The sequence below is a fragment of the Natator depressus genome, chromosome 14 (genome assembly GCF_965152275.1).
Source record: "Natator depressus isolate rNatDep1 chromosome 14, rNatDep2.hap1, whole genome shotgun sequence".
Lineage (NCBI taxonomy): Eukaryota > Metazoa > Chordata > Testudines > Cheloniidae > Natator > Natator depressus.
The window spans coordinates 47,115,990-47,138,099 of NC_134247.1; the positions used below are offsets into that span (position 1 = coordinate 47,115,990).

The 22,110-nt window shown below is 67.3% G+C and overlaps 3 protein-coding genes across 5 annotated transcripts; 1 reads left to right on the plus strand and 2 right to left on the minus strand.

Moving 5' to 3' along the window:
• Window positions 1–541: 541 nt before the first annotated feature.
• Window positions 542–4,503, minus strand: GPSM3 (G protein signaling modulator 3). Its single transcript, XM_074970739.1, has 5 exons — window positions 4,483–4,503; window positions 4,145–4,366; window positions 3,854–4,037; window positions 2,979–3,169; window positions 542–688 (listed from the first exon to the last, which is right to left on the minus strand). Exons 1-5 carry the CDS (start codon window positions 4,501–4,503, stop codon window positions 542–544), a joined length of 765 nt encoding a protein of 254 aa, XP_074826840.1.
• Window positions 4,504–6,330: 1,827 nt separating this feature from the next.
• Window positions 6,331–13,634, plus strand: PBX2 (PBX homeobox 2). 3 transcript variants are annotated; one of them, XM_074970858.1, is made up of 9 exons: window positions 6,331–6,498; window positions 6,924–6,997; window positions 9,512–9,756; window positions 10,325–10,515; window positions 11,407–11,542; window positions 11,758–11,914; window positions 12,274–12,362; window positions 12,757–12,843; window positions 13,290–13,634. In XM_074970858.1, the coding sequence occupies exons 1-9, from the start codon at window positions 6,380–6,382 to the stop codon at window positions 13,380–13,382; spliced, it is 1,191 nt and encodes a 396-aa protein (XP_074826959.1). In that variant the 5' UTR covers window positions 6,331–6,379; the 3' UTR covers window positions 13,383–13,634. The 3 variants fall into 3 exon arrangements, with proteins under 3 accessions (XP_074826959.1, XP_074826960.1, XP_074826961.1); XM_074970860.1 differs by having other exon boundaries at window positions 6,332–6,498; window positions 11,758–11,806; XM_074970859.1 differs by lacking the exon at window positions 12,757–12,843.
• Window positions 13,635–16,695: 3,061 nt separating this feature from the next.
• Window positions 16,696–19,434, minus strand: RNF5 (ring finger protein 5). The gene is made up of 6 exons (XM_074970877.1): window positions 19,275–19,434; window positions 18,661–18,679; window positions 18,332–18,444; window positions 18,057–18,111; window positions 17,688–17,796; window positions 16,696–17,186 (listed from the first exon to the last, which is right to left on the minus strand). The coding sequence occupies exons 1-6, from the start codon at window positions 19,409–19,411 to the stop codon at window positions 17,095–17,097; spliced, it is 525 nt and encodes a 174-aa protein (XP_074826978.1). The 5' UTR covers window positions 19,412–19,434; the 3' UTR covers window positions 16,696–17,094.
• Between the last annotated feature and the right edge of the window lie 2,676 nt (window positions 19,435–22,110).

The following is a 22,110-nucleotide window of genomic DNA, read 5'->3' on the forward strand; positions in this document are numbered from 1 at the left end:
CTTTTTCACATACATCAGGAATTAGGCTCAAAATGCAGAGTCTCTGGCCCCCATCCCCCACCCGGGGTGGCTCTGTTGGGGGGCAGGACCCCCAATCTTTGGTCTTTCCCCACTCCAGACCCACCGGAGGCATCATGAGTCTTGTCTGGTCTCAGCCTGGATGCCCCAGCGCAGCGGGGTGCGGGGGTTCCCCATTCCTGCAGCGAGTTCAGCCTGGTCTCAGCCCCTGGTCGTTGCTCTGGGTGGGGGGGACGTGGCTGGGGTCCCCCTTCCATGCACCAAGCCCTCTGTTCTCAGCTGAGCTCTCCAGGCCCCCCTCAATTCCTGCAGCAAGTTGGGGCCCATCTCAGCTAGCGGCATCAGTCAGGGCTTCCTGGGGGGGGACCCCCATTTCTGCAGCGAGTTGTGTCCCTTCTCAGCTGTCAGCGGGGTGGGGTCGGAACAGGCCCCTGCCCCCAGTTTCAGCTGCTGTCTCCCCTATTCCTGCAGCAAGCTGGGCCTGGTCTCAGCCCCCCCTTCCCCTGCCCATCGGGGGGGGGCCTCAGCAGGGGTGGGGCAGCAGGGGAGTGGGGGGCTCCGAGCGCTGCTCCTCCATGCGTCCCCCCTGCACCCGCAGCAGCAGGTCGAAGAGCTCCTGGGCCCCCAGCGGGATGGGGGGGTCGCTGCGCTGCTCCTCCAGCCGCTGGCTCTGGGGGGGGACGGGGGGTTAGTGTCTGCAGCGGAGGGGGCTCAGAGGGCGTGGGGAGGCTGGGGCCTGTCAGGGGTCATGGGTGGGGGCTCTGGGGGGGCTATGTGGGGTCTGGGGGTGACAGGGCGGGTCTTGGGGGATCTCTGGAGTTCAGCCAAGCTGACTTTGCCCCCCTCAGGGACCTGCTGGGCGGGATCCCCGGGGGGCCGGCGTCCGGGAGGACTGGCTGGATTTTAACGACCCCGTATTGAGGGGCAGGAAGAAAGCGCCCCGCGGGGCAGGAAGAATGGGAACCATGGCAGGTGACCCGCTGGGCTTCCCGCGGAAACGTGGGCAAAGGACCAGGGGGGAGGGTAGAAGTCCCGCTCGGGGGGGCGGGTCGGCGTGAAGTCAGGGGGCCTAGGCGCCCTGGAGGTGCAGCCAGCAGGGGAGGCGAGGGTTTCCCCAGGGAACGTGTGGGGCAGACACTGAGTGGGGCAAGCACCGAGTGACCCGGGGGTGGAGAAAGCCAAGGCAGCCCGCGCAGCTTTCACCTGGGTCTTCTCGGGCAAGGTCAGCTCCCCGCCGGCTGCCCTGGGCAGCACGGCGTGGGGAGGAGGGGACCAGCCCCCCGTGGAGAGAGAAGGGGGTCGGGACTGTTTAGAAAAGCTGGATGAGCACAAGTCCATGGGGCCGGATGCGCTGCGTCCGAGAGTGCGAAAGGAGTTGGCGGCTGTGATTGCAGAGCCATTGGCCATGATCTTTGAAAACTCGTGGCGATCGGGGAGGTCCCGGACGACTGGAAAAAGGCTAATGTAGTGCCCATCTTTACAAAAGGGAAGGAGGAGGGTCCGGGGAACTACAGGCCGGTCAGCCTCACCTCAGTCCCTGGAAAAATCCTGGATCAGGTCCTCAAGGAATCAATCCTGAAGCACTTACACGAGAGGAAAGTGATCAGGAACAGTCAGCATGGATTCACCAAGGGCAAGTCATGCCTGACTAATCTAATCGCCTTCTATGATGAGATAACTGGCTCTGTGGATGTGGGGAAAGCAGTGGACGTGGTGTTCCTGGACTTTAGCAAAGCTTTTGACATGGTCTCCCACAGTATTCTTGTCAGCAAGTTAAAGAAGTATGGGCTAGATGAATGCACTATAAGGTGGGTAGAAAGCTGGCTAGATTGTCGGGCTCAGCGGGGAGTGATCAATGGCTCCATGTCTAGTTGGCAGCCGGTATCAAGTGGAGTGCCCCAGGGGTCGGTCCTGGGGCCGGTTTTGTTCAATATCTTCATTAATGATCTGGAGGATGGTGTGGATTGCACCCTCAGCAAGTTTGCGGATGACACTAAACTGGGAGGAGTGGTAGATACGCTGGAGGGGAGGGATAGGATACAGAAGGACCTAGACAAATTGGAGGATTGGGCCAAAAGAAATCTGATGAGGTTCAATAAGGATAAGTGCAGGGTCCTGCACTTAGGATGGAAGAATCCAATGCACCGCTACAGACTATGGACCGAATGGCTAGGCAGCAGTTCTGCGGAAAAGGACCTAGGGGTGACAGTGGACGAGAAGCTGGATATGAGTCAACAGTGTGCCCTTGTTGCCAAGAAGGCCAATGGCATTTTGGGATGTATAAGTAGGGGCATAGCCAGCAGATCGAGGGATGTGATCATTCCCCTCTATTCGACACTGGTGAGGCCTCATCTGGAGTACTGTGTCCAGTTTTGGGCCCCACACTACAAGAAGGATGTGGATAAATTGGAGAGAGTCCAGCGAAGGGCAACAAAAATGATTAGGGGTCTAGAGCACATGACTTATGAAGAGAGGCTGAGGGAGCTGGGATTGTTTAGTCTGCAGAAGAGAAGAATGAGGGGGGATTTGATAGCTGCTTTCAACTACCTGAAAGGGGGTTCCAAAGAGGATGGCTCTAGACTGTTCTCAGTGGCAGCAGATGACAGAACGAGGAGTAATGGTCTCAAGTTGCAGTGGGGGAGGTTTAGGTTGGATATTAGGAAAAACTTTTGCACCAAGAGGGTGGTGAAACACTGGAATGGGATCCCTATGGAGGTGGTGGAATCTCCTTCCTTAGAAGTTTTTAAGGTCAGGCTTGACAAAGCCCTGGCTGGGATGATTTAATTGGGGATTGGTCCTGCTTTGAGCAGGGGGTCGGACTAGATACCTCCTGAGGTCCCTTCCAACCCTGATCTTCTATGATCTTGGGGGTCTCAAGGGAGGGTTATGGGGGGGGGGTCTCAGGGACTGGTGGGTCAGGCAGGACTCGGGGGTGGGGGTCCCGTGGGGCCACCCCTTACCTGGTGGGTGAGGATGGTGCTGTACAGCTCCTCCCCCTGGTCGGGGGGCTCTGGGGGCCCCTCAGCCCCCTCCTCGGCCCCGGGGTCCCCCGTGAAGTCGGCCCGCTGGTCGTCCAGCCGCCGGGCCTGGGCCGTGGCCACCAGCTCGAAGAACTGCTCGGCCTGCAGCGAGGTGAGCGAGTAGAACTTCCCTGGGGGGCCAGGGGGTTAGACGTGGCTGGACGGTGCCCCCAATGCCCCCCCCAGCTGCACCTCCCCCACTTCACCCCCTGTGCCGCATCCCCCAGCTGGACAGTGCCCCACACCTGTGCCCCCCATATGGCTGGCAGAGGGATGGAAGTGGTGGGGTAAGAGGGAGGAGGATGGGGAAGGGGGGGCAGGATGAGGGGAGCTGAGAGGGGCAAAGGGGGAAGGGGATGGGGGCCATAGGGCAGGCAGAGGAGTAGGGGGAGGGGAGAGGTTGGAGGCAGTGAGTCGGGAGCCAGAGGGGAGGGGTTGGGGGGCTGGAGGAGGTGAGGGGCTTGGGGGAAGAGGAGAGGGGAGGGGTTGGGGGCAGAGGGGAAGGGAGCTGGGGGAGGGGCAGAAGAGAGGGGGGAGGGGCTGAGGGAAGAGTTGGGGGCAGGGGTGGAGGGGAGGGGAGGGGGCAGAGTTCGGGGGGCTAGGGGAGGGGTTGGGGGGCTGGAGGAGGCGAGGGGTTTGGGGATAGAGGAGAGGGTTTGGGGGTCAGGGGCAGAGGGGAGGGGTTTGGGCAGGGAGCCGGAGGAGATGAGGGGTTGGGGGGCAGAGGAGAGGGGGCCAGGGCAGGGGCAAAGGGGAGGGGTTGGGGGGCAGGGGGTCGGGGGAGGAGTCGGCGCACAGGGGGTCAGGGCCCTTACCTGCTCCCCCCAGCAGGCCCTCGGTGGGGGTCCCGGGCAGCGAGCGCCAGGGCCGGGCGGGGTCGTGGCGGGGCGCCCCCCGCAGGCCGGGCAGGGGGCAGCGCTGCTCATTCAGCCGCCGGCTCTGGGAGCGGAAGAGCAGGTCGAAGAGACGCTCCCGGTCGAAGGGGTCCAGGGGCTCGGCCTGGGGGAGAGCGGGGTCAGGACGCCTGGGTTCCCTGCCCGGCACGGGGGGGGGAGGGGGTAGAGCAGGGGGTCCAGGCGCCAGGACGCCTGGGTTCCGTTCCTCACCTCTGTCAGTGTGGGGGGGTCACATCCATCCGGGGCAGGGGGGTTGCTGCTAGTCCGGTCCCGTACCCCCGGGACGCCCCCAGGGTCCCTTCCTGCAGCGGCCTCGTCTGGGGACACCAGGGGGTCGGTCGTGGGGGCCAAGCCCCCCAAGGATACTGGGCTGGAGGGGGCCGGCTGGGTGTTGTCCCCTGCCGCCCCCTCACTCTCCAAACTAGTCATGGCCTGGAACAGGAAGGGGGCAGAGATGTGGGGGGCAGAGATATGGGGGTGCCCAACCCACAGCCCCCTGGGGGGCACTGGGGATCTGTGCTGGGGGGCCCAGCAGGGGGGGCGCTCACCTCGGCGGGGGCCAGTCCCATCTCTCTCCAGCTGCCCCTGTCCCCCTTGGGGGGTCATTTGCCCCCACCCTGCCCCCTCGGCTCTGGGTGGCATCCCTGGGGTCTTGGGGGGCAGAGCAAAGGGGGGTTCTTCATGGGCTCCCCAAATCCCACCACCAGACCCAGCCAGAAGAGGAAATGGGGGGAGGGCTGGGGGCGGGGAAGAAGATGAGGGATGGGAGAGGCCTAAGTCTAGGGGAGGGGAGAGTGGGGCAGGTGGGTGGGGCAGCAGGGCAGGCCGGGAGCCCCGAGGAGGCCGGAAGCTGGCCTCGCCCGACGAGGCGTAACCAGCCCTCGGCACCAGCACTCCCTCCGGCCCCCCACCATGAGACCCCCCTCCCCTCCCCTTCCCTCCCCCTTGACCTCCCCGTCACCCTCACCCCCTCCCCCACCTGTGACCCCCATTGCCCCAAACCCACCTGTTCCTACCCACCTGCCCCGGGCAGCCAGGGGAGCACCCAGCCCCCCCGCCGCTCCCCAAGACCCCCCTCACCACGGCTCCCGGCTGGCCCCTCTGCTGCACCCCGTTTGGGGCCCTGGCTCCCCTACCACGGCCCTTCCTGCCAGCACCCCATTGGCTGGCGCCCGCCCCCCGCCCCACGTCACAGGATGTTGCGCCCAGAGAGATGCGGTTTCCACTTTACACAATCCCCCCCCGCCCCCAACAACCCACTTCCCCCCCAGCAATGACCCGGGCAGGGTGGGGGCAACAGGGGGTGCCCCCCCAGCCAGTCAGGGCCGCAGGGGGTGAGGGGCACCGGCAGGGCTGGGGGGCCCAGGGCCGGTCTGGCGGGGGGCTGCGGGTCGGGACCGAGGGGCACCGGCAGGGCTGGGGGGCCCAGGGCCGGGCCGGCAGGGGGCTGCGGGTCGGGAGTGAGGGGCACCGGCAGGGCTGGGGGGCCCAGGGCTGGGCTGGCAGGGGGCTGTGGGTCGGGAGTGAGGGGCACCGGCAGGGCTGGGGGGCCCAGGGCCGGGCCGGCAGGGGGTTGCGGGTTGGGAGTGAGGGGCACTGGCAGGGCTGGGGAGCCCCAGGGCGGGGTAGCAGGGGGCTGTGGGTCGGGAGTGAGGGGCACCAGCAGGGCTGGGGGGCCCAGGGCCAGGCCAGCGGGGGCTGCGGGTCGGGAGTGAGGGGCACCAGCCGTGGGGGGGGGACTGGGATCCCCAAGTAACAGCTCCTTGGAATCTGGGGGGTGAACTGGGGACAGCCCCACAGCTCAGCCCTCCCTGGGCTTTTCCCCCATGGCAGGGACCCCCAGACAGGGAGAGACTAGGGAGCGGGGCAACCCCCGGCCCCTTTGAGGGGTCGGGTCATAGGCCCCCCCTCCAGGGGCGCGGCGGGGGGAGGGGCCCTCATTGCCTTGCACGTGATTGGCTGTTCCCTGCTCTCCCCTCCCCCAGTCGCTGCTGGTGGTGGCGGGGGGGTGATCAGGGGCCCCCGGTCCCCGCCCTTGTCTGGAGGAAATGAAAGGGAGTTTTCTGCCGCCTAGTCCCAGCTGGCTGAGAACCCAGGAGTCCTGGCTCCCAGCCCCTCCCCCCCTCGAATCAGGGAGAGAACCCAGGAGTCCTGGCTCCCAGCCCCTCCCCCTCCTCGAATCAGGGAGAGAACCCCAGAGTCCTGGCTCCTAGCCTCCCCTAGAGCGCCCCCCCCGCCCCAGGAAATTCCTGTCCTGTCCCTTTAAGGCCCCCCCGCCGTTCCCCCCGCGGCCGGCAGGGGGCGGCACCGATACGCGCTGGCTGCAGCGAGCCCAGGCGAGCCCCGCGGCCCCCCCCCGAGCCCGCTCCGCCTCCCCGCCCCGGCGCCGGCTCCATCTTGGCAGCCCCGGAGTCTCGGGGGGCCCCCCCGGCGCTCGGTTGGGCCATGGAGGAGCAGGGGCGGCTGCTGCCCCCCCCCGGCGAGCCCCGACGCCAGGAGCTCGGCGAGATCCTGCAGCAGATCATGGGGATCACGGAGCAGAGCCTGGACGAGGCGCAGGCCAAGTAGGGGGGGGCCACTGCTGGCGGGGGGAGTTTCCGGCTGCCCCCTCCCCTCCCAGAGCCAGGCAGGGAACCCAGGAGTCCGGGCTCCCAGCTCCCCCCCCAACCCACTAGACCACAACTCCCCTCCCAGAGCCAGGCAGGAAACCCAGGAGTCCGGGCTCCCGACCCCCCCCCCCCGCAACCCACTAGACCCCAACTCCCCTTCCAGAGCCAGGCAGGGAACCCAGGAGTCCTGGCTCCCGATCCCCCTCCCCGGACCACCCTCCCCTCCCCGAGCTGGGGAGAGAACCCAGGCGTCCTGAGTCAAAGGGTTGTGAGGTCATAGTGTGGAATTACGCGCGGGAGGGGGCTGGAGCTGAGTTCACCCTTTGTGCCCCCCCGGTATAAAGCTGCTTTGTCTGTTCTCTCGCCCCCCCGGCCCGCAGGAAACACGCCCTGAACTGCCACCGCCTGAAGCCGGCCCTCTTCACCGTCCTGTGCGAGATCAAGGAGAAGACAGGTAGGTGGGGGGCCGGGCCTGGGGGCAGAGCAAGGACTGGGGGGGGCTCCAGGCCCGGGCACTGAGCATCTGGCCCCCCATCTCCCTGTGCCCTACAGGGCCGGGGCGCTGGGCAGCTGGGTCTGTGTGTGCAGCAGGACTGAAACTGGGGGGGGGGGTACGTGGGGTGTGTCTGTGTTTACATACAGCTCGTCAGTGGGTGTGTTGGGGGGGTCCTGGCCGGGGGGTGTGGGGGGGGTCCTGGCTCCGGTCTAACGTGCCGGGAGCTGGCCCAGGCCGGGGGCCCCTGACCGAATTGGTGGCTGGTGAAAGTGGGAGATTTTTGTTTGTATCTTGACCGTCCCTCCAGGGCTGTGGGGTGCCCGGGTCGGTGGCGGGGGGCGCAGGGGTGTGTGTGTCAGAGGCGGGGGGGCACCCCCGTGTGTGTGTAGCCGATGTTCTGTGTGGGGGTGTTTAAAACACACAGAAATCGTGTGTGTCCACACGCACACTATTGTGTACGGGGGAGTCGTGTGTTGTGATGAGCCGCGTGTGTCCAGAGATCTCCGGTGTGTGTCGAAGTCCAGGGAGCTGCCGTCTCGGGGAACACGAGTGACCCCGGGTGTGTGTCGATGTGGGTGTGTATCGACCCCGTGGCCAGAGTGTGAATCTGCAGACGCTGGTTTATACACGTGTGCGATAGTTTGTGCATCTGCTCAGGGTGTGTCCATAACACGGGGGTGCCGTGGGGGGGTGTTTCCACGCAGACGCCATGTGTCCGCCATACCTGGACGCGGTGTGTAGAAATACACAGTGCCTGCAATCGTGTGGGGGAAACATTTGTGCGAGCCGATATGTCCAATCGTGCAAAATATTTGTGTAGAAAATCTAAGGGCCTGGGGCTTGTGTGTTTCCATCGGTTCTACCAAGTGTGTAAAATGCATGGACATAGCATGTGTCTGGGTGTGTGTTACACCCCGTTTCCGAGCGTGTGGGAGTGTCTCTGGATGCCACGCGGGGGGTCGTTGTGGGCTCAGGTATTTCCAGCTCTCAGCTGGGCTGTCGGTCCGTCTGGTTTTGGGTGTGTACAAAACCCAGCCAGAGTCCTGCACCCAAGAACGGGGGGGTTTGCTGGGCGGGGGGTGTCGGGGAGAGAAAATACCCTGGTCAATTCTGGGTGCTGCCCAGACCCGCCATCCCCGGTCTGTGATCAGGGCCCTGGGGCGCCGGGCGCTGCCCCCCCGATGGAGCGCGGGGGGCCCTGGGGCGCCGGGCGCTGCCCAGGCCTGACCTGAGATCGGGCCCAGGGGGGGAAAGACACACGGGGAGCTGTGCAAGGAAAAGCATGTTGGTGCTGTTACCGCTGGTTCTCGGTGTGCGCGACACACCCTGCACTAATATCGACACACACACAGGTGTGTACGTGGACACAGACACACACAACCTCCCAGATCGCGGGGGGGGGGTGGGGTGTCGGTGTGTACACGCACCCAGTTGTGTGTGTCCCACCCGTCGGCCGGGCGTGTGCGTGGGGGGGGGCGTGTGCCAACGAGCATGGGAGCCCCGGGGACGCGCGGGGGGAAGGGTGTTGGGGGGGGAAATCGGCGTCGGTTACATGGGTGCCCAGAATGGGTCCGAGGGGCGGAGCCTCCCCCGGGGGCGGCGTTTACATGGGTCTCCGGGCCTGGGGTCTGTACGTGACCCACCCCCTGACCCCCAGTGAGTTATTGGGGGTCTCCTGAAAACGCGAGGGGGGGGCCAGGCTGGTGAGGAGCTCAGGACACAGTCCCCCCCCCCCCCCCCCCGCCCCGCCACTTCCACGGCTTTAGGAGAGGAAAAGTCATTGCGAGGTCCTCACCATGGCAACCATTGGGCCAGCGAGGGGGTCGCCGGCCGGGCTGTGGGGGCTGTGGGTCAGCAGTGAGGGGCGCCGGCCGGGCTGTGGGGGCTGTGGGTTGGCAGTGAGGGGCACCGGCTGGGCCGGGGGGGCTGCGGGTCGGCAGTGAGGGGCGCAGGGGGGGCTGGGGGGGCTGTGGGTCGGCAGTGAGGGGCGCCGGCCGGGCCGGGGGGGCTGCGGGTCGGCAGTGAGGGGCGCCGGCCGGGCCGGGGGGTCTGCGGGTCGGGAGTGGGGGGCGCGGGGGGGCTGCAGAGGCTGCGGGTCGAGAGTGAGGGGCGCTGGGGGGTCTGCGGGTCGGGAGTGGGGGGCGCAGGGGGGGCTGCGGAGGCTGTGGGTCGGCAGTGACGGGTGCTGGGGGGGCTGCGGATCGGCAGTGAGGGGCGCCGGCCGGGCCGGGGGGGCTGCGGGTCGGGAGTGGGGGGCGCAGGGGGGGCTGCAGAGGCTGTGGGTCGGCAGTGAGGGGCGCTGGGGGGGCTGCGGGTCGGCAGTGAGGGGCGCCGGCCGGGCCGGGGGGGTCTGCGGGTCGGGAGTGGGGGGCGCGGGGGGGCTGCAGAGGCTGTGGGTCGGCAGTGAGGGGCGCTAGGGGGCTGCGGGTCGGCAGTGAGGGGCGCCGTGTGCCTCACCCCCGCCCCCCGCAGGGCTCAGTGTGCGCAGCAGCCAGGAGGAGGAGCCGGTGGACCCGCAGCTGATGCGCCTGGACAACATGCTGCTGGCCGAGGGCGTGGCTGGGCCCGAGAAGGGCGGCGGCTCAGCGGCGGCAGCGGCGGCGGCGGCGGCCTCGGGGGGCGTCTCCCCCGATCACTCCATCGAGCACTCAGATTATCGGCACAAGCTGGCGCAGATCCGCCAGATCTACCACGCCGAGCTGGAGAAATACGAGCAGGTGGGTGGGGCCCGGGGCGGGGGGGCGGGGCCTGCCTGGGGTGGGGGTCGGGGCCTGGGGCCTGGCAGTTGACAGGGGCCATGAGGTGGGGCATGGGGTTGTGGGCAGGACCCTGGCTGTGGGTGGGGCTGGACTTCAGAGGTCTGGGGGGGATGGGGATGGGCCTGGGCATAGGGTTGGGGGTTGGGGGCTGGATGGGGGGTATTGGAGTGGGGATGGGGCCGGGCTGTGGAGGGCTGGGCCTGGCTGGGGGACGGGGGAGGGGCCTGGCTGTGGGCGGGGCTGAGGGATGGGGAGGGGACAGGGGTGGGGCTGAGGGCCTGGGGAGGGGCCTGGCTGTGGGCGGGGCTGTAGGACGGGCTGAGGGCCTGGGGAGGGGCCTGGCTGGGGCGGGGCCAAGGGAGGGGGAGGGGCTGGGCTGAGGGCCGGGGGCGGGGCCTGGCTAGGGCGGGGCTGTGGGATGGGGAGGGGCCCGGCTGGGGGCGGGGCTGCAGGACGGCGGTGGGGCTGAGGGGCGGGGCCTGGCCGGGGCAGGGCCGGGCCCCGCGCTGAGCCCCGCCCCCCGCAGGCGTGTAGCGAGTTCACGACGCACGTGATGAACCTGCTGCGGGAGCAGAGCCGCACGCGGCCGGTGGCGCCCCGGGAGATCGAGCGGATGGTCGGGATCATTCACCGCAAGTTCAGCTCCATCCAGATGCAGCTGAAACAGAGCACGTGCGAGGCCGTCATGATCCTGCGCTCCCGCTTCCTGGATGCCAGGTGCGGCCCCGCCCCCCTGTGCCCGGCCCCGCCCCCCTGTGCCCGGCCCTGCCCACTGCCCCCTCCACTGCCCCCAGAGCACGTGCGAGGCCGTCATGATCCTGCGCTCCTGCTTCCTGGATGCCAGGTGCGGCCCCGCCCCCCTGTGCCCGGCCCCGCCCCCCTGTGCCCGGCCCCGCCCACTGCCCCCTCCACTGCCCCCAGAGCACGTGCGAGGCCGTCATGATCCTGCGCTCCCGCTTCCTGGACGCCAGGTGCGGCCCCGCCCCCCTGTGCCCGGCCCCGCCCACCGCCCCCTCCACTGACCCCAGAGCACGTGCGAGGCCGTCATGATCCTGCGCTCCCGCTTCCTGGACGCCAGGTGCGGCCCCGCCCCCCTGCGCGGGGCCCCGCCCCCTGCGCCCGGTCCCGCCCACCGCCCCCTCCACTGACCCCAGAGCATGTGCAAGGCCGTCATGATCCTGCGCTCCCGCTTCCTGGATGCCAGGTGCGGCCCCGCCCCCTGTGCCCGGTCCCGCCCACCGCCCCCTCCACTGACCCCAGAGCACGTGCGAGGCCGTCATGATCCTGCGCTCCCACTTCCTGGACGCCAGGTGCGGCCCCGCCCCCCTGTGCCCGGCCCCGCCCCCTGCCCCTGGCCCCGCCCACTGCCCCCTCCACTGACCCCAGAGCACGTGCAAGGCCGTCATGATCCTGCGCTCCCGCTTCTGGACGCCAGGTGCGGCCCCGCCCCCCGTGCGCCCGGCCCCCCACCCCTGCGCCGGGACCCCCCTTATCGCCCGGGACCCTGCAGTGCCGGGCGAATTGGGACGGGGCCCCCTTGACACGGGCCAGTCTCCAGCCCCCCCGCGTGCCCCCCGCGCGCCCCCCACTCACCCCCTCACCCGGCAGGCGGAAGCGACGTAATTTCAGCAAGCAGGCGACCGAGGTGCTGAACGAGTATTTCTACTCCCACCTGAGCAACCCCTACCCCAGCGAGGAGGCCAAGGAGGAGCTGGCCAAGAAGTGCGGCATCACCATCTCCCAGGTGCGCCGGGGGCCGGGCTGGGCGGGAGATTGGGGGGGCAGGCTGGGGGGGCAGGCCGGGGCAGGACAGGGTGGCCTGGGGGGCTGGGCTCCATCAGCCTGAACCTGGGGGCTGACAGGGGACAAGGGGATCCTGCCCTACTCAACGATTCGTGTCTATTTCCTCCCCCCCCATGGTCTCCTCTCCCTCCCCCGGCCCCCCCGACCACCCCCCAGGTCTCCAACTGGTTTGGCAATAAGCGCATTCGCTATAAGAAGAACATTGGTAAGTTCCAGGAGGAGGCGAATATTTACGCCGTGAAAACCGCCGTGAGCGTCACCCACGGGACCCAGAGCGGGGGCGACTCCCCGCCCACCCCCTCCTCCTCTGCAGGTAACTGCCCCGCCCCCACCAGGAGCCCCGCCCCCGCCGGGAGCCCCGCCCACCCCTCCTCCTCTGCAGGTAACTGCCCTGCCCCCACCGGGAGCCCCGCCCCTGCCGGGAGCCCCGCCCACCCCCTCCTCCTCCGCAGGTGACTGCCCCACCCCTGCCAGGCTGGGAGCACCCCAACATCACCCCTGCTGGGCCAGCTGGGGCTGGACTTGCTGGGAGCTCCCCCCACAGCCAGCACCCCCCCGCCATACATTCCCCCCCCCGACACCCCCTTTGGGCCGGGCCGGCCTTGTGTTTAACCCTCACCGGGCTCTGAGCGTCTTCCCTCCTGTTTGTGTCCCCCCCCCCCCCCCCCGCAGGGTCTGGCGGCTCCTTCAACCTCTCCAGCTCCAGCGACATGTTCCTGGGGCTGCCGGGACTCAACGGGGACGCGTACCCCCCCTCCCAGGTGAGCCCCCCGGTCACAGCCCCCCGCATCGGGGCTACGGCCCCCGCTTTGCAACAGGCCCTGGGAGGACCCATTGGGAGCCAGACCCCCGAGGGGGGGGTCTCACCCTCCAGGAGAAGCCCCATGGCTTCCCTGCCCCCATGAGGCCGGACGTCTGGGCCTGCAGCCCCCCTGCTCCCCCAGAGCTCGGCCAAGGTGGGGTGAACCCCTGGGTCCAAGCTCTGTCTGTCTCCCCGTCTGTCTGTCCTTCCTCGGACCCCCGGTGCCCCGAGCTCTGTCCCCCTCCCAGCTCCCCAGTCCTGGGGAAATGCCGCCCCCCCAGGGCCAGTATCGTCCCCCCCCCCATGCCCCCCGCCTCGTGGCTCCGGCTCCTCACTGTCTTCCCCCCCCCCAGGTGGAGTCTTTGCGTCACTCCATGAGCCAGGGGCCCTATGGGGAGGGCCTGGCACCCGGCCAGCTCTACAGCCCCCGCGACATGAGGGTGAGTCCATCCCACCCCCAACCCCCCCCAGCTGCTGCCTCCCGCCCCCCAAAGCCCCCCATCCATCCCACCCCCCCAAATCCCCCCCAGCGGCTGCCTCCCAACCCCCCAAAATCCTCCCATCCATCCCACCCCCCCAGCTGCTGCCTCCCGCCCCCCAAAATCCCCCATCCATCCCACCCCCCAGTGGCTGCGTCCTGGCCCCCCGTCCCTCCCACCCCCCAAATCCCCCCCCCAGCAGCTGCCTCTGGCCCCTCATCCCCCCCAGCTGCTAACTCCCCCTCAGTCCATCCTGCCCCTTCCCTTCCTCCCAGGGCCGATCCCCGCTCTGGAGCTCACTGTTCTCAATGGGGCGGGGGGGCAATAACCACTGGGGGAGGTGGAGGTAGGGATCGGGGAGGGGGGGCCTGGCGCAATGTGACCTGTGACCTTTGACCGCCCCCCAGGCTAACGGCGGGTGGCAGGAAGCCGCTACCCCCTGCTCGGTGACGTCCCCCACGGAAGGACCTGGCAGCGTCCACTCCGACACCTCCAACTGATCCTGCCCCCGGCCCCCCGGCCACACCATGGGGGGCGGGGGGCGGCTGGCGTCTCTCCGTGGGATACAAGCCAAGGTGGTGCCCAGTGAGGACCCCCCCGATGGCATCTCTTTGTAGGGTGAATCCAGATGGCGTCTGTTGGGGGGGTCGATCCAAGATGGCGCCAGGGCCGTAGCCAGGCTCCCTGGGCATTTTTGTATTGAATGAGCAGCACAAAGGATGTGAGAGCCCCCCCCCCGCCATGAGCGGCCGAGAGCCCCCCCCCGAGCTCTCCCCCCCCCCCCCGACTTTCTCACTCTTCAGGGCGTTTCCTTCTCGTCCCCGGGCCCCTCGTGGGCGCCGGCCTCGCTGTTTTCTCTCGCATTTCCACCTCGTTCTCCCCATTTTCTCAGCTCCCTCGCGCAGCTGTTTCCCCCTCTCGCTTCCTGCCCCCCGACATCCGCTCTGGCCGGCTGCCATCGCCCTTCCCGCCCCCCACAACCAGGGGTTCCAGGGCAGGATGTTGGGGGGAGCTGAGCCCCAGCGCCCCGCCCAGCCGTGGGAAACGGTTCTCTCTCGGTGCGGGAAATGGGGGTGTCTGGAGTGGGGGCAGGAAAGAAGTGATGGGGAGGGAGGCGGGGGGCTGCCCAGGGGAGCCGGGCTGGTGGGAGAAGAGGAACAGCAGACACGGCGTGAGACTGACAAGTTGAACTCTAGCCGTTGGCACCCGGCGCGGGGCTGGCCGGCGCGAGCCAGGCGCGAGTGCCGGGCCGAGCCCCCGAGGAGCAGCCCAGGTTGGCACGGGAAGGGACTGTTTCGCCGGCGCCGCGGGCCCGTTACTTTACTCAATGCGACCACCAATAGAGACTCGGACTCCGAGCCAGAGACCACGGAACCGTCTACCTCTGACCCCCCAGCCCCCGCCACGACGTGGGGGGTGCTGGGCCCCAGCCCCCCATGGTGATTCCTTCCCCCGCCACTGTCCAGGTTAATTTCTTTTATCGTCTGCAGATATGGTGTGTCTGCCGGGGGGATGGGAACAAACCAATGGCTGAAATGGTGGGGTGACATGGGGGTGGGGGTTGGAGAGCGGGTTAGTTGGGGGAGGAGGGCTGGAGTGGAGGAGGGGGTTACTGGGGACCTGGGTTGGGTAAGGGGGCGGGACTGGATGGGGCGACTCCATCACACCTGACACGGTGTCTCCCCACAGTGCAGTGATGTGGGGGAGTGGTTTGGGGGGTGGGGAACATTTAGAATGTGTAAAACCCTGTGTTTTTTGTCATTTTTTCTTAATTTTTGTTGTTTTTCTGGGTATCCCCCCAGTGGCTCGGGGGGAGGGTTACAGGGGGGTCCCTGGGCGTCTTCCCCAGGGGTTACGCTTTGGTTTGGGCTGTTTTGTTTGGGTTTACTTTGGGGGCAGCTGGTTGGAATGTAACCCCCCCCCCGCCAGCTGCTTCCCCCTCAGACCTCCCATCACCCCAATCTCTGACCCCAATCCTCACCCCCTTGGATCCCCCTAATCCCTCAGCCCTTTCATCACCCCAATCCCCATCCCTATGCTGAACCCTGTCACCCCAACCCCTTGGATTCCCCCATCACCCCAATCCCCCTCCCTGTGGCTGACCCAACCTCAACCCCCTTTGATCCCTGCCACCCCACTTCTTTCCCCTCCCCATCCCCTGATCCAGGAACCCCAGAACCTCGATCCCCTTGCCCTTCATGGGGCCATTGTCCCTGTTTCTCTCCCTCAGAAATGGGGCCTTTCCCCTCAAGGGGAACAGCCCCCTCAGCTGTGTGGGTGGGACCCTGCCCCCCCCTTCTATCAGTTAAAAAGCAAGGGGGGGGGGTCCTGTCCCCTACCCAACCCCTCTGGATCCTCCTGTTTTGCTTGGCTGAGCGCAGCCATCTTGTCTCCTGCATCAATGGTGGCTCCTGGGCCATTTTGGGGAGGTGGGAAGGGGGTGACACGCAGATGTTGCATGGGGAGGAGCCCAGGGGTGACATGGGGGCCTCTCCTGCACCCTAGGACCCCAGTGTGGGGCTGTGGGCCCAACCTAGGAGAGCTGGGGTGGAGGCCGGGGGGGCGGAAATGAGCCTTACTCAAGAGCAGGCTTCTGAGGGGGAACTAGGCCTCAAATGGATTAGTAAGGGGAAGGGTGCAGCACAGTCCATGTGTGTTGGTTTGGGGTTCCCCCCCCCAGGGTTTTCCCCCCCCTTTGCTGATGTACAGACTTTTTTGCCTATATAATAAAATATATTTTTTCCACCTGCTGGTTATTTCAGGTCCATGGATTTAAGCGGGCGTGTCCCTGAAACTTGCTATCTCCCCCAAATCAATTCCCCCAATCTGAACCCCAAAACCAAGGCTGCCCTAATCAAAGCCTCCCCCGGGGGGGGGTTCCCCAAGGACACCCTCAACTTGAGCCCCACTCAGAGATGCCCCCAAAGGGGGGACATCTGCTGCTCTCCATACCAGGCCCCAAATCCCTCAAGGTCCCCCAACTTAGGCTGCAGCTACAGGTGCTGCTTAGAGGGGTCAGCTTGGGGGAGTAGCGTGAAACCCCACCTGTCTCCCACTCTTTGTCCTGCTCCCCTCCCCAGAAGCAGGAGGGATGGGCTCTGCCCCCACATATCTTGGGCTTGCCCCTAACACAGCCCCTGGCATAGCTGGGGGAGATCTGGCTGGGGGACACGGGTGAGGGGAAAATTGCTGCCCCCCCAACCCCCCATGCTGGCTGACCCTCCAATGGGCCCAGCCACGTCTCCCCCCACTACTCCACCCCAGTCCTGCCCCCCAGCTCTGCTGGTGCCCCTCCCTCCTGAGCTGTAGCCCCTGCTGGTCCCTTTTCTCCACCTCCCTCGTGGGACCCCCCCTCAAGCCAGCCTGCTGCCAGGGACACGTCCCCCCTTCGCCAGCATCGCTGGCGCCCGCAGGCTGGTCGCGGCCCTTCACCCAGGGGGCCAGGGCTGCAACCCCCTGGCTCTGACCCTTCTCGGGCTCTTCTGGGCCGGTCACAGAACCTCTCTGCTCCTCACCCTCCTCCAGCCCCCGGCCTTCCCCTGACCCCCGCCTTCCTCCAGCCCCCCCGCTTTCCCCGACCCCCCGCTTCCTCCAGCACCATCTTCCTCGGGCCCAGGCCTGACGGTTCACGGCTCTGGTTTCTCAGGCACCGGGGCCGAGCCCCCCAGGCCTCTCAGTCCCTCCCCCCACACTCTTCGCAGGGGGCTGAAGAATCACTGATGTTTTAATCAGAGCTGGGAGCATACACTGAACCCCCAACCCTGCTTTCCCCCCTGCCCCCCACCCCTAGCTGCTATTCACCTCCATTCAACCACGATTATCTCAAGAGCCAGAGAGCCCCCCTGGGCTCCTGCTGCCCCCCAAACCGCCCCCCCTCTAACCCAGGGCACCCCCCCAGCTGCGATCCTGTCCAGCCTGCAGTTCCTGGGCCAGCCCGCAGGGGGTGCCACAGACTGGGGCTCCAGGCCGTGGGGGAGCGCCACACTGGGGACCAATTTAAATTGGGGAGTGTAAGCGGGAGTAAGCCCAGCCACTTGGGGGTCCACATCTCCCCCAAACCAGCCAGCAACCCCCTCCCCAAATTCCAGAGCTGCCCCTAGTGGGCACAGGGGTCGGGGGAAACCCCCCGTCCCCATCCGTGTGGTTCAGGGCAGGGGGTGAGTCCGGCAGGGTCCTGGGGCTGCGTTGGGGGGGGCGGGGCCCCCCAGGGGGTCAGACGCTGAGGAGCCAGAAGAAGAAGAAGATGGCCAGGAAGAGGAAGAGCGAATCCTGCCAGCCCGAGGGGCGGGGGGCGCCGGCCTCATCTGGGGGAAGAGAGAGGTAAGTGGAAGCGGGGACCAGGGGAATCCAGCCTGGCACCCCCATGCCAAGCTGCGGGCTGGGTCCAGCATGGGGTGTAATGGAAGGGGAGAGGGAAGGGGGGTAGCAGGGAGCAGTGGAAAGTTGTGGGGGGTTGGGATAGCAGCAGGGAGTGGGCAGCATGTAGTGGGGAGCTGGGGGAGGAGCAGGGGGGTCCGCAGGGGGCTAGGGGTAGCAGCGGGGAGATCTGGGAGGGCTGGGGTAGCAGCAGGAGGAGTCCATGGGGGTGGGGGGGGTGGGGGTAGCAGCAGGGAGATCGGGGGGATCTCGGGGTGGCAGCGAGGAGATTGGGAGGGCTGGGGGTAGCAGGAGGGGGGTCTGGAGGGTGGGTAGGGGATCTGGGGGTAGCAGCAGGAGATCAGGGGGTATGTGGGGGTAGCAGCAGGGGGGTCCATGGGGGGTGAGGGATCTGGGGATAGCAGTAGGGAGATCTGGGGGGGTCGTACCTGCTCTTGCCTCGGGCCCCCGCAGCACAGTGGTGAAGACACCGAAGGGGAAGGCTCCGATGCCAAAGGCCATGTGGAAGCCGGTGTCATGGTAGGTGTGGGGTGGGCCCTGCAGAGAGAAGGGCTGTTAGCACCGTGTGGGGGCTGGGGGCGCGCAGCCCTGGGGGGAAGGGGGAGAGCTAGCACCGTGGGAGGAGGGCAGAGAGCAGTCCTGCGGGAGGAGGATTTAGCACCATGGGGTGACTGGGGGGGGCATGGCCCTGGGGGAAGGGGGTTTAGCACCATGGGAGGGCTCGTGGGGCACAGCCCTGGGGGAAGGGGGTGTCAGCAGCATTGGGGAGGGGGGGTGGCCCGCTGCCTCACACTCACCCCACGGCTCTCCGGCTCCGGGCGTTGCCCCCGCGGCCGAGGGGGGGTCTTCAACCTGAGAAGGGCAGAGACATGGGGGATGGGTCAGAACAACACACCCCAATCCTGCCCCCCATCTCGCTGATGCTTCCCATCCATCCCCTCCTCTCCCCCCGGCCCCAAACCTGGGTTCTGCCACCCTCCCTCAGCCCCGCCTCCCCTGCCCCCGGGATCCTGCCGCCCCCCCTCCTGCCCCACACCTGGGGTCCTGCCGCCCCCCCTGCCCTGCCCCGCACCTGGGGTCCTGCTGGCCCGCGCTGCCCCGGCCATACAGGGGGACGACCCTGTCGCGGCTGATGGCAGCTTTGCAGACGGGGCACTCCTGGCGCTCGGGGCGCGTCTCCAGCCACTGCGGGAGGAGGGGGAGGTTAGCGCGCAGCCCCCCACTGCCTCCGCTTGCCCCACCCCACGGGTTCGGGGGGCAGGCACAGGCTTATGGGGGGCCCGAGGGAGTCACATGCAGAGGGAGGCCTGAAACATCATGGGAAGGGGGCTGTTGAGGGGCCACGGGGGGGGGCGCTGAAAGGTTATGGGAGGGGAGGTACCCCTCCCCCCCGGGACTCACCTGGTGCAGGCAGGGCCAGCTGCAGGGGGGAGAGAGAGAGAGAAGGAATTACATGTGTCCTGCCCCCCGACACATCCGTCCCACCCCCCCCCCTTCAATCCACCCGCCCCCTTGTCTTCACTCTGCCCCTCCCCCACCCCGTCATGCCCCTCCACCCTGCCCCTCCCCCACCCCGACACACCCCTCCCCCTTCACTCTGCCCCTCCCCCCACCCCGTCATGCCCCTCCACCCTGCCCCTCCCCCACCCCGACACACCCCTCCCCCTTCACTCTGCCCCTCCCCCACCCCGCCCCTCCCCCTTCACTCTGCCCCTCCCCCCACCCCGTCATGCCCCTCCACCCCGCCCCTCCCCCACCCCGACACACCCCTCCCCCTTCACTCTGCCCCTCCCCCACCCCGTCATGCCCCCCACCCCGACACACCCCTCCCCCTTCACGCTGACACATCCCACCCCCCTCGCTTTCATCCTGCCTGGACACGCCCCTCCCCCTTCACCCTGCCCCTCCCCGACACACCCCTCCCCCTTCACCCTGCCCCTCCCCGACACACCCCTCGCTTTCACCCCGCCTGGACACGCCCCTCCCGCACCCCGCCCCCTCGCCCCGCCCCTCACCAGTACAGGTGCCCGCAGAGCCCGATCACCGCTTCCCGGGCCGGCTCCAGGCAGATGTTACATTCGAAGGCGCCGCGGTCGCGGTTTGGCACCTCGGGGCCCCCGTCCGGGACCCCCGGGCCCGTTCCTGCCGCCATCTTCCGCCCCCCTGGACGGGAACCCCTCCTCCTTGCCCTAGATAATCCCATTGGCCACTCCGACGGCCAATCCAATGCCCCCGCTCGCTCAATGGGTTCAGCTGCTGTCAATCAAAGATAGTGACGGATTCCATTGGCTGCTGCTCAGTAAGACCTGCCGTACGCCCAACTAGCATTTCTATTGGGTCTTCTGTTTGTCAATCATAATCTTCTCATCTGCTATTGGCCCATGCTGTTTATAACCTCTTCCTAGTGGCTGGCGACATAGGCTATTCTATTGGCTTCTATTCCTGTCGATCAAGCCTCAGATTTATCTGATTGGCTGCTAGGGAAAGAGGCGGGTATTGGCGCTTTGCGGGGGGAATCTTGATTGACAGCACCGATCCGACGTCCATCACCACCATGGGGCGGGGTCTCTCTGCGGCCAGACGGATTTTTATTGGTTGTTGCTTCTGTCACTCTAACAGCCAGAAGACTAATTGGCTGCAGCAGGGTAATGGGGCCAGACACAGATTGATCGACATCCCCTTGATCCAATCAACGTCCAATTGGCTCAGGGACCCAGAAGTGATTGGAGGAGAGTCTTGGTGGTGGAGTGGGTGGTGCCTGGTGGGGGAGGCCCTGATTGGGTGGGAGACATTTCCGGTTTGGGGCCCAGTGCCCAGGGTGAGGCCTGAGCCCCTCAGTGGCCAGAGTGGCCTGGGTAAAATGGCTGCTGTGCAACCATGGCAACCGCCCCCAACCTGCCATGTCACTGTGGCAACCACCATTCCAACATGGCAACCGGTCACCCCCTCCATGTCACCATAACAACCACCCAGCCTGCCATGGCAACCGCCAACCCCACCATGTCACTGCAGTCACCAGGAACCCTGTCACGTTACCGTGACAACTGCCAGCCCCATGCCCATCAACCCAACCCCATCGCCATGGTCACCGGCAACCCTGCCCACAACATCTCGGTAACCGGCAACCAGGCCAACACCGTCATGGTAACCGGCCTCTCCGCCCATTGCGCCCCCGCCTGTCATGGCAAAGCCCGGCCCCACGAGCTCCCAGCCCCCTCAGCCCCCTCCGCCTGCCCCGGGCCCCGGCCGGCCGGGGAGAGAACGCAAGAGACAGAGGGGGCAGAGGAGAGGGACGGGGCGGAGGAGGGGGACGGGGCGGAGGAGAGGGAAGGAACGAAGGACACAGACGGGGCGGAGGAGGGGGACGGGGCAGAGGAGGGGGACGGGGCGGAGGAGAGGGAAGGAACGAAGGACACAGACGGGGCGGAGGAGAGGGATGGGGCGGAGGAGGGGGACGGGGCGCAGGAGAGGGAAGGAACGAAGGACACAGACGGGGCGGAGGAGAGGGACGGGGCGGAGGAGAGGGAAGGAATGAAGGACACAGCCCGGGCGGAGGAGAGGGACGGGGCAGAGGAGGGTGACGGGGCAGAGGAGAGGGAAGGAATGAAGGACACAGCCCGGGCGGAGGAGAGGGACGGGGTGGAGGAGAGGGAAGGAACGAAGGACACAGCCCGGGCGGAGGAGAGGGACGGGGCGGAGGAGGGGAACGGGGCGGAGGAGAGAGAAGGAATGAAGGACACAGACGGGGCGGAGGAGAGGGACGGGGCAGAGGACGGGGACAGGGCGGAGGAGAGAGAAGGAACGAAGGACACAGACAGGGCGGAGGAGGGGGACGGGGCGGAGGAGAGAGATGGGGCGGAGGAGAGAGAAGGAACGAAGGGCACAGCCCGGGCGGAGGAGAGGGACGGGGCGGAGGAGAGGGACGGGGTGGAGGAGAGAGAAGGAACGAAGGGCACAGCCCGGGCGGAGGAGAGGGACGGGGCAGAGGAGAGGGATGGGGCGGAGGAGGGGGACGGGGCAGAGGAGAGAGAAGGAACGAAGGGCACAGCCCGGGCGGAGGAGAGGGACGGGGCGGAGGAGAGAGACGGGGCGGTGCAGAGGGACGGGGCAGAGGACACAGACCAGGCGGAGGCAGGAGCCAGCCCGAGGGGCCGAGCGAATAGAGGCGAAGGCGGAGGAAGGAAGAGGTGGACACATGGATGAGAGAACGTAACAACGGCCACGTTGGGTCAGACCAAGGGTCCATCCAGGCCCGTGTCCCATCGGCCGACAGTGGCCGTGGCCAGGTGCCCAGAGGGAATGGGCAGAGCAGGGGCCATCGAGTGGCCCATCCCATCGCCCGTTCCCAGCGTCTGGCACACAGAGAAGGAAGGGAAGAAGGAAGGGGGAGGCCGGAGGCCGGAGAGGAGCAAGGGCTGGAAGAGCGGAGAGGAGCCAAGGCAGGAGACTGAAGGCGGATGGAGGGAAGGGTAGCAGCTGACCAAGGGCAAGGGGAAGCAGGGAGGGATTGGGGGCTGGAGGGATGGAGAGATGGGGCAGGGGAATGATGGAGGGATGGGGCTGGGGGCTGGGAGAGGGACAGAGCGGGGAGGGATTGGGGGCTGGAGGGATGGAGAGATGGGGTGGGAGGATAGAAGAGGGGAGGGGGGTGGCTGGCTGGGGGGACAGGAGGGAGAGGGGATGTGGGGAGGGGGGTGGCTGGCTGGGGGGACGGAGGGGGTTGGGGGCCGCGGGGGGGAGAGCAGGGAGGGATAGAGGGGTGGGGGGATAGAGGAGGGGAGGTGGGTGACTGGCTGCGGGGACAGGAGGGAGAGGGGATGTGAGGAGGGGGGTGGCTGGCTGGGGGGACAG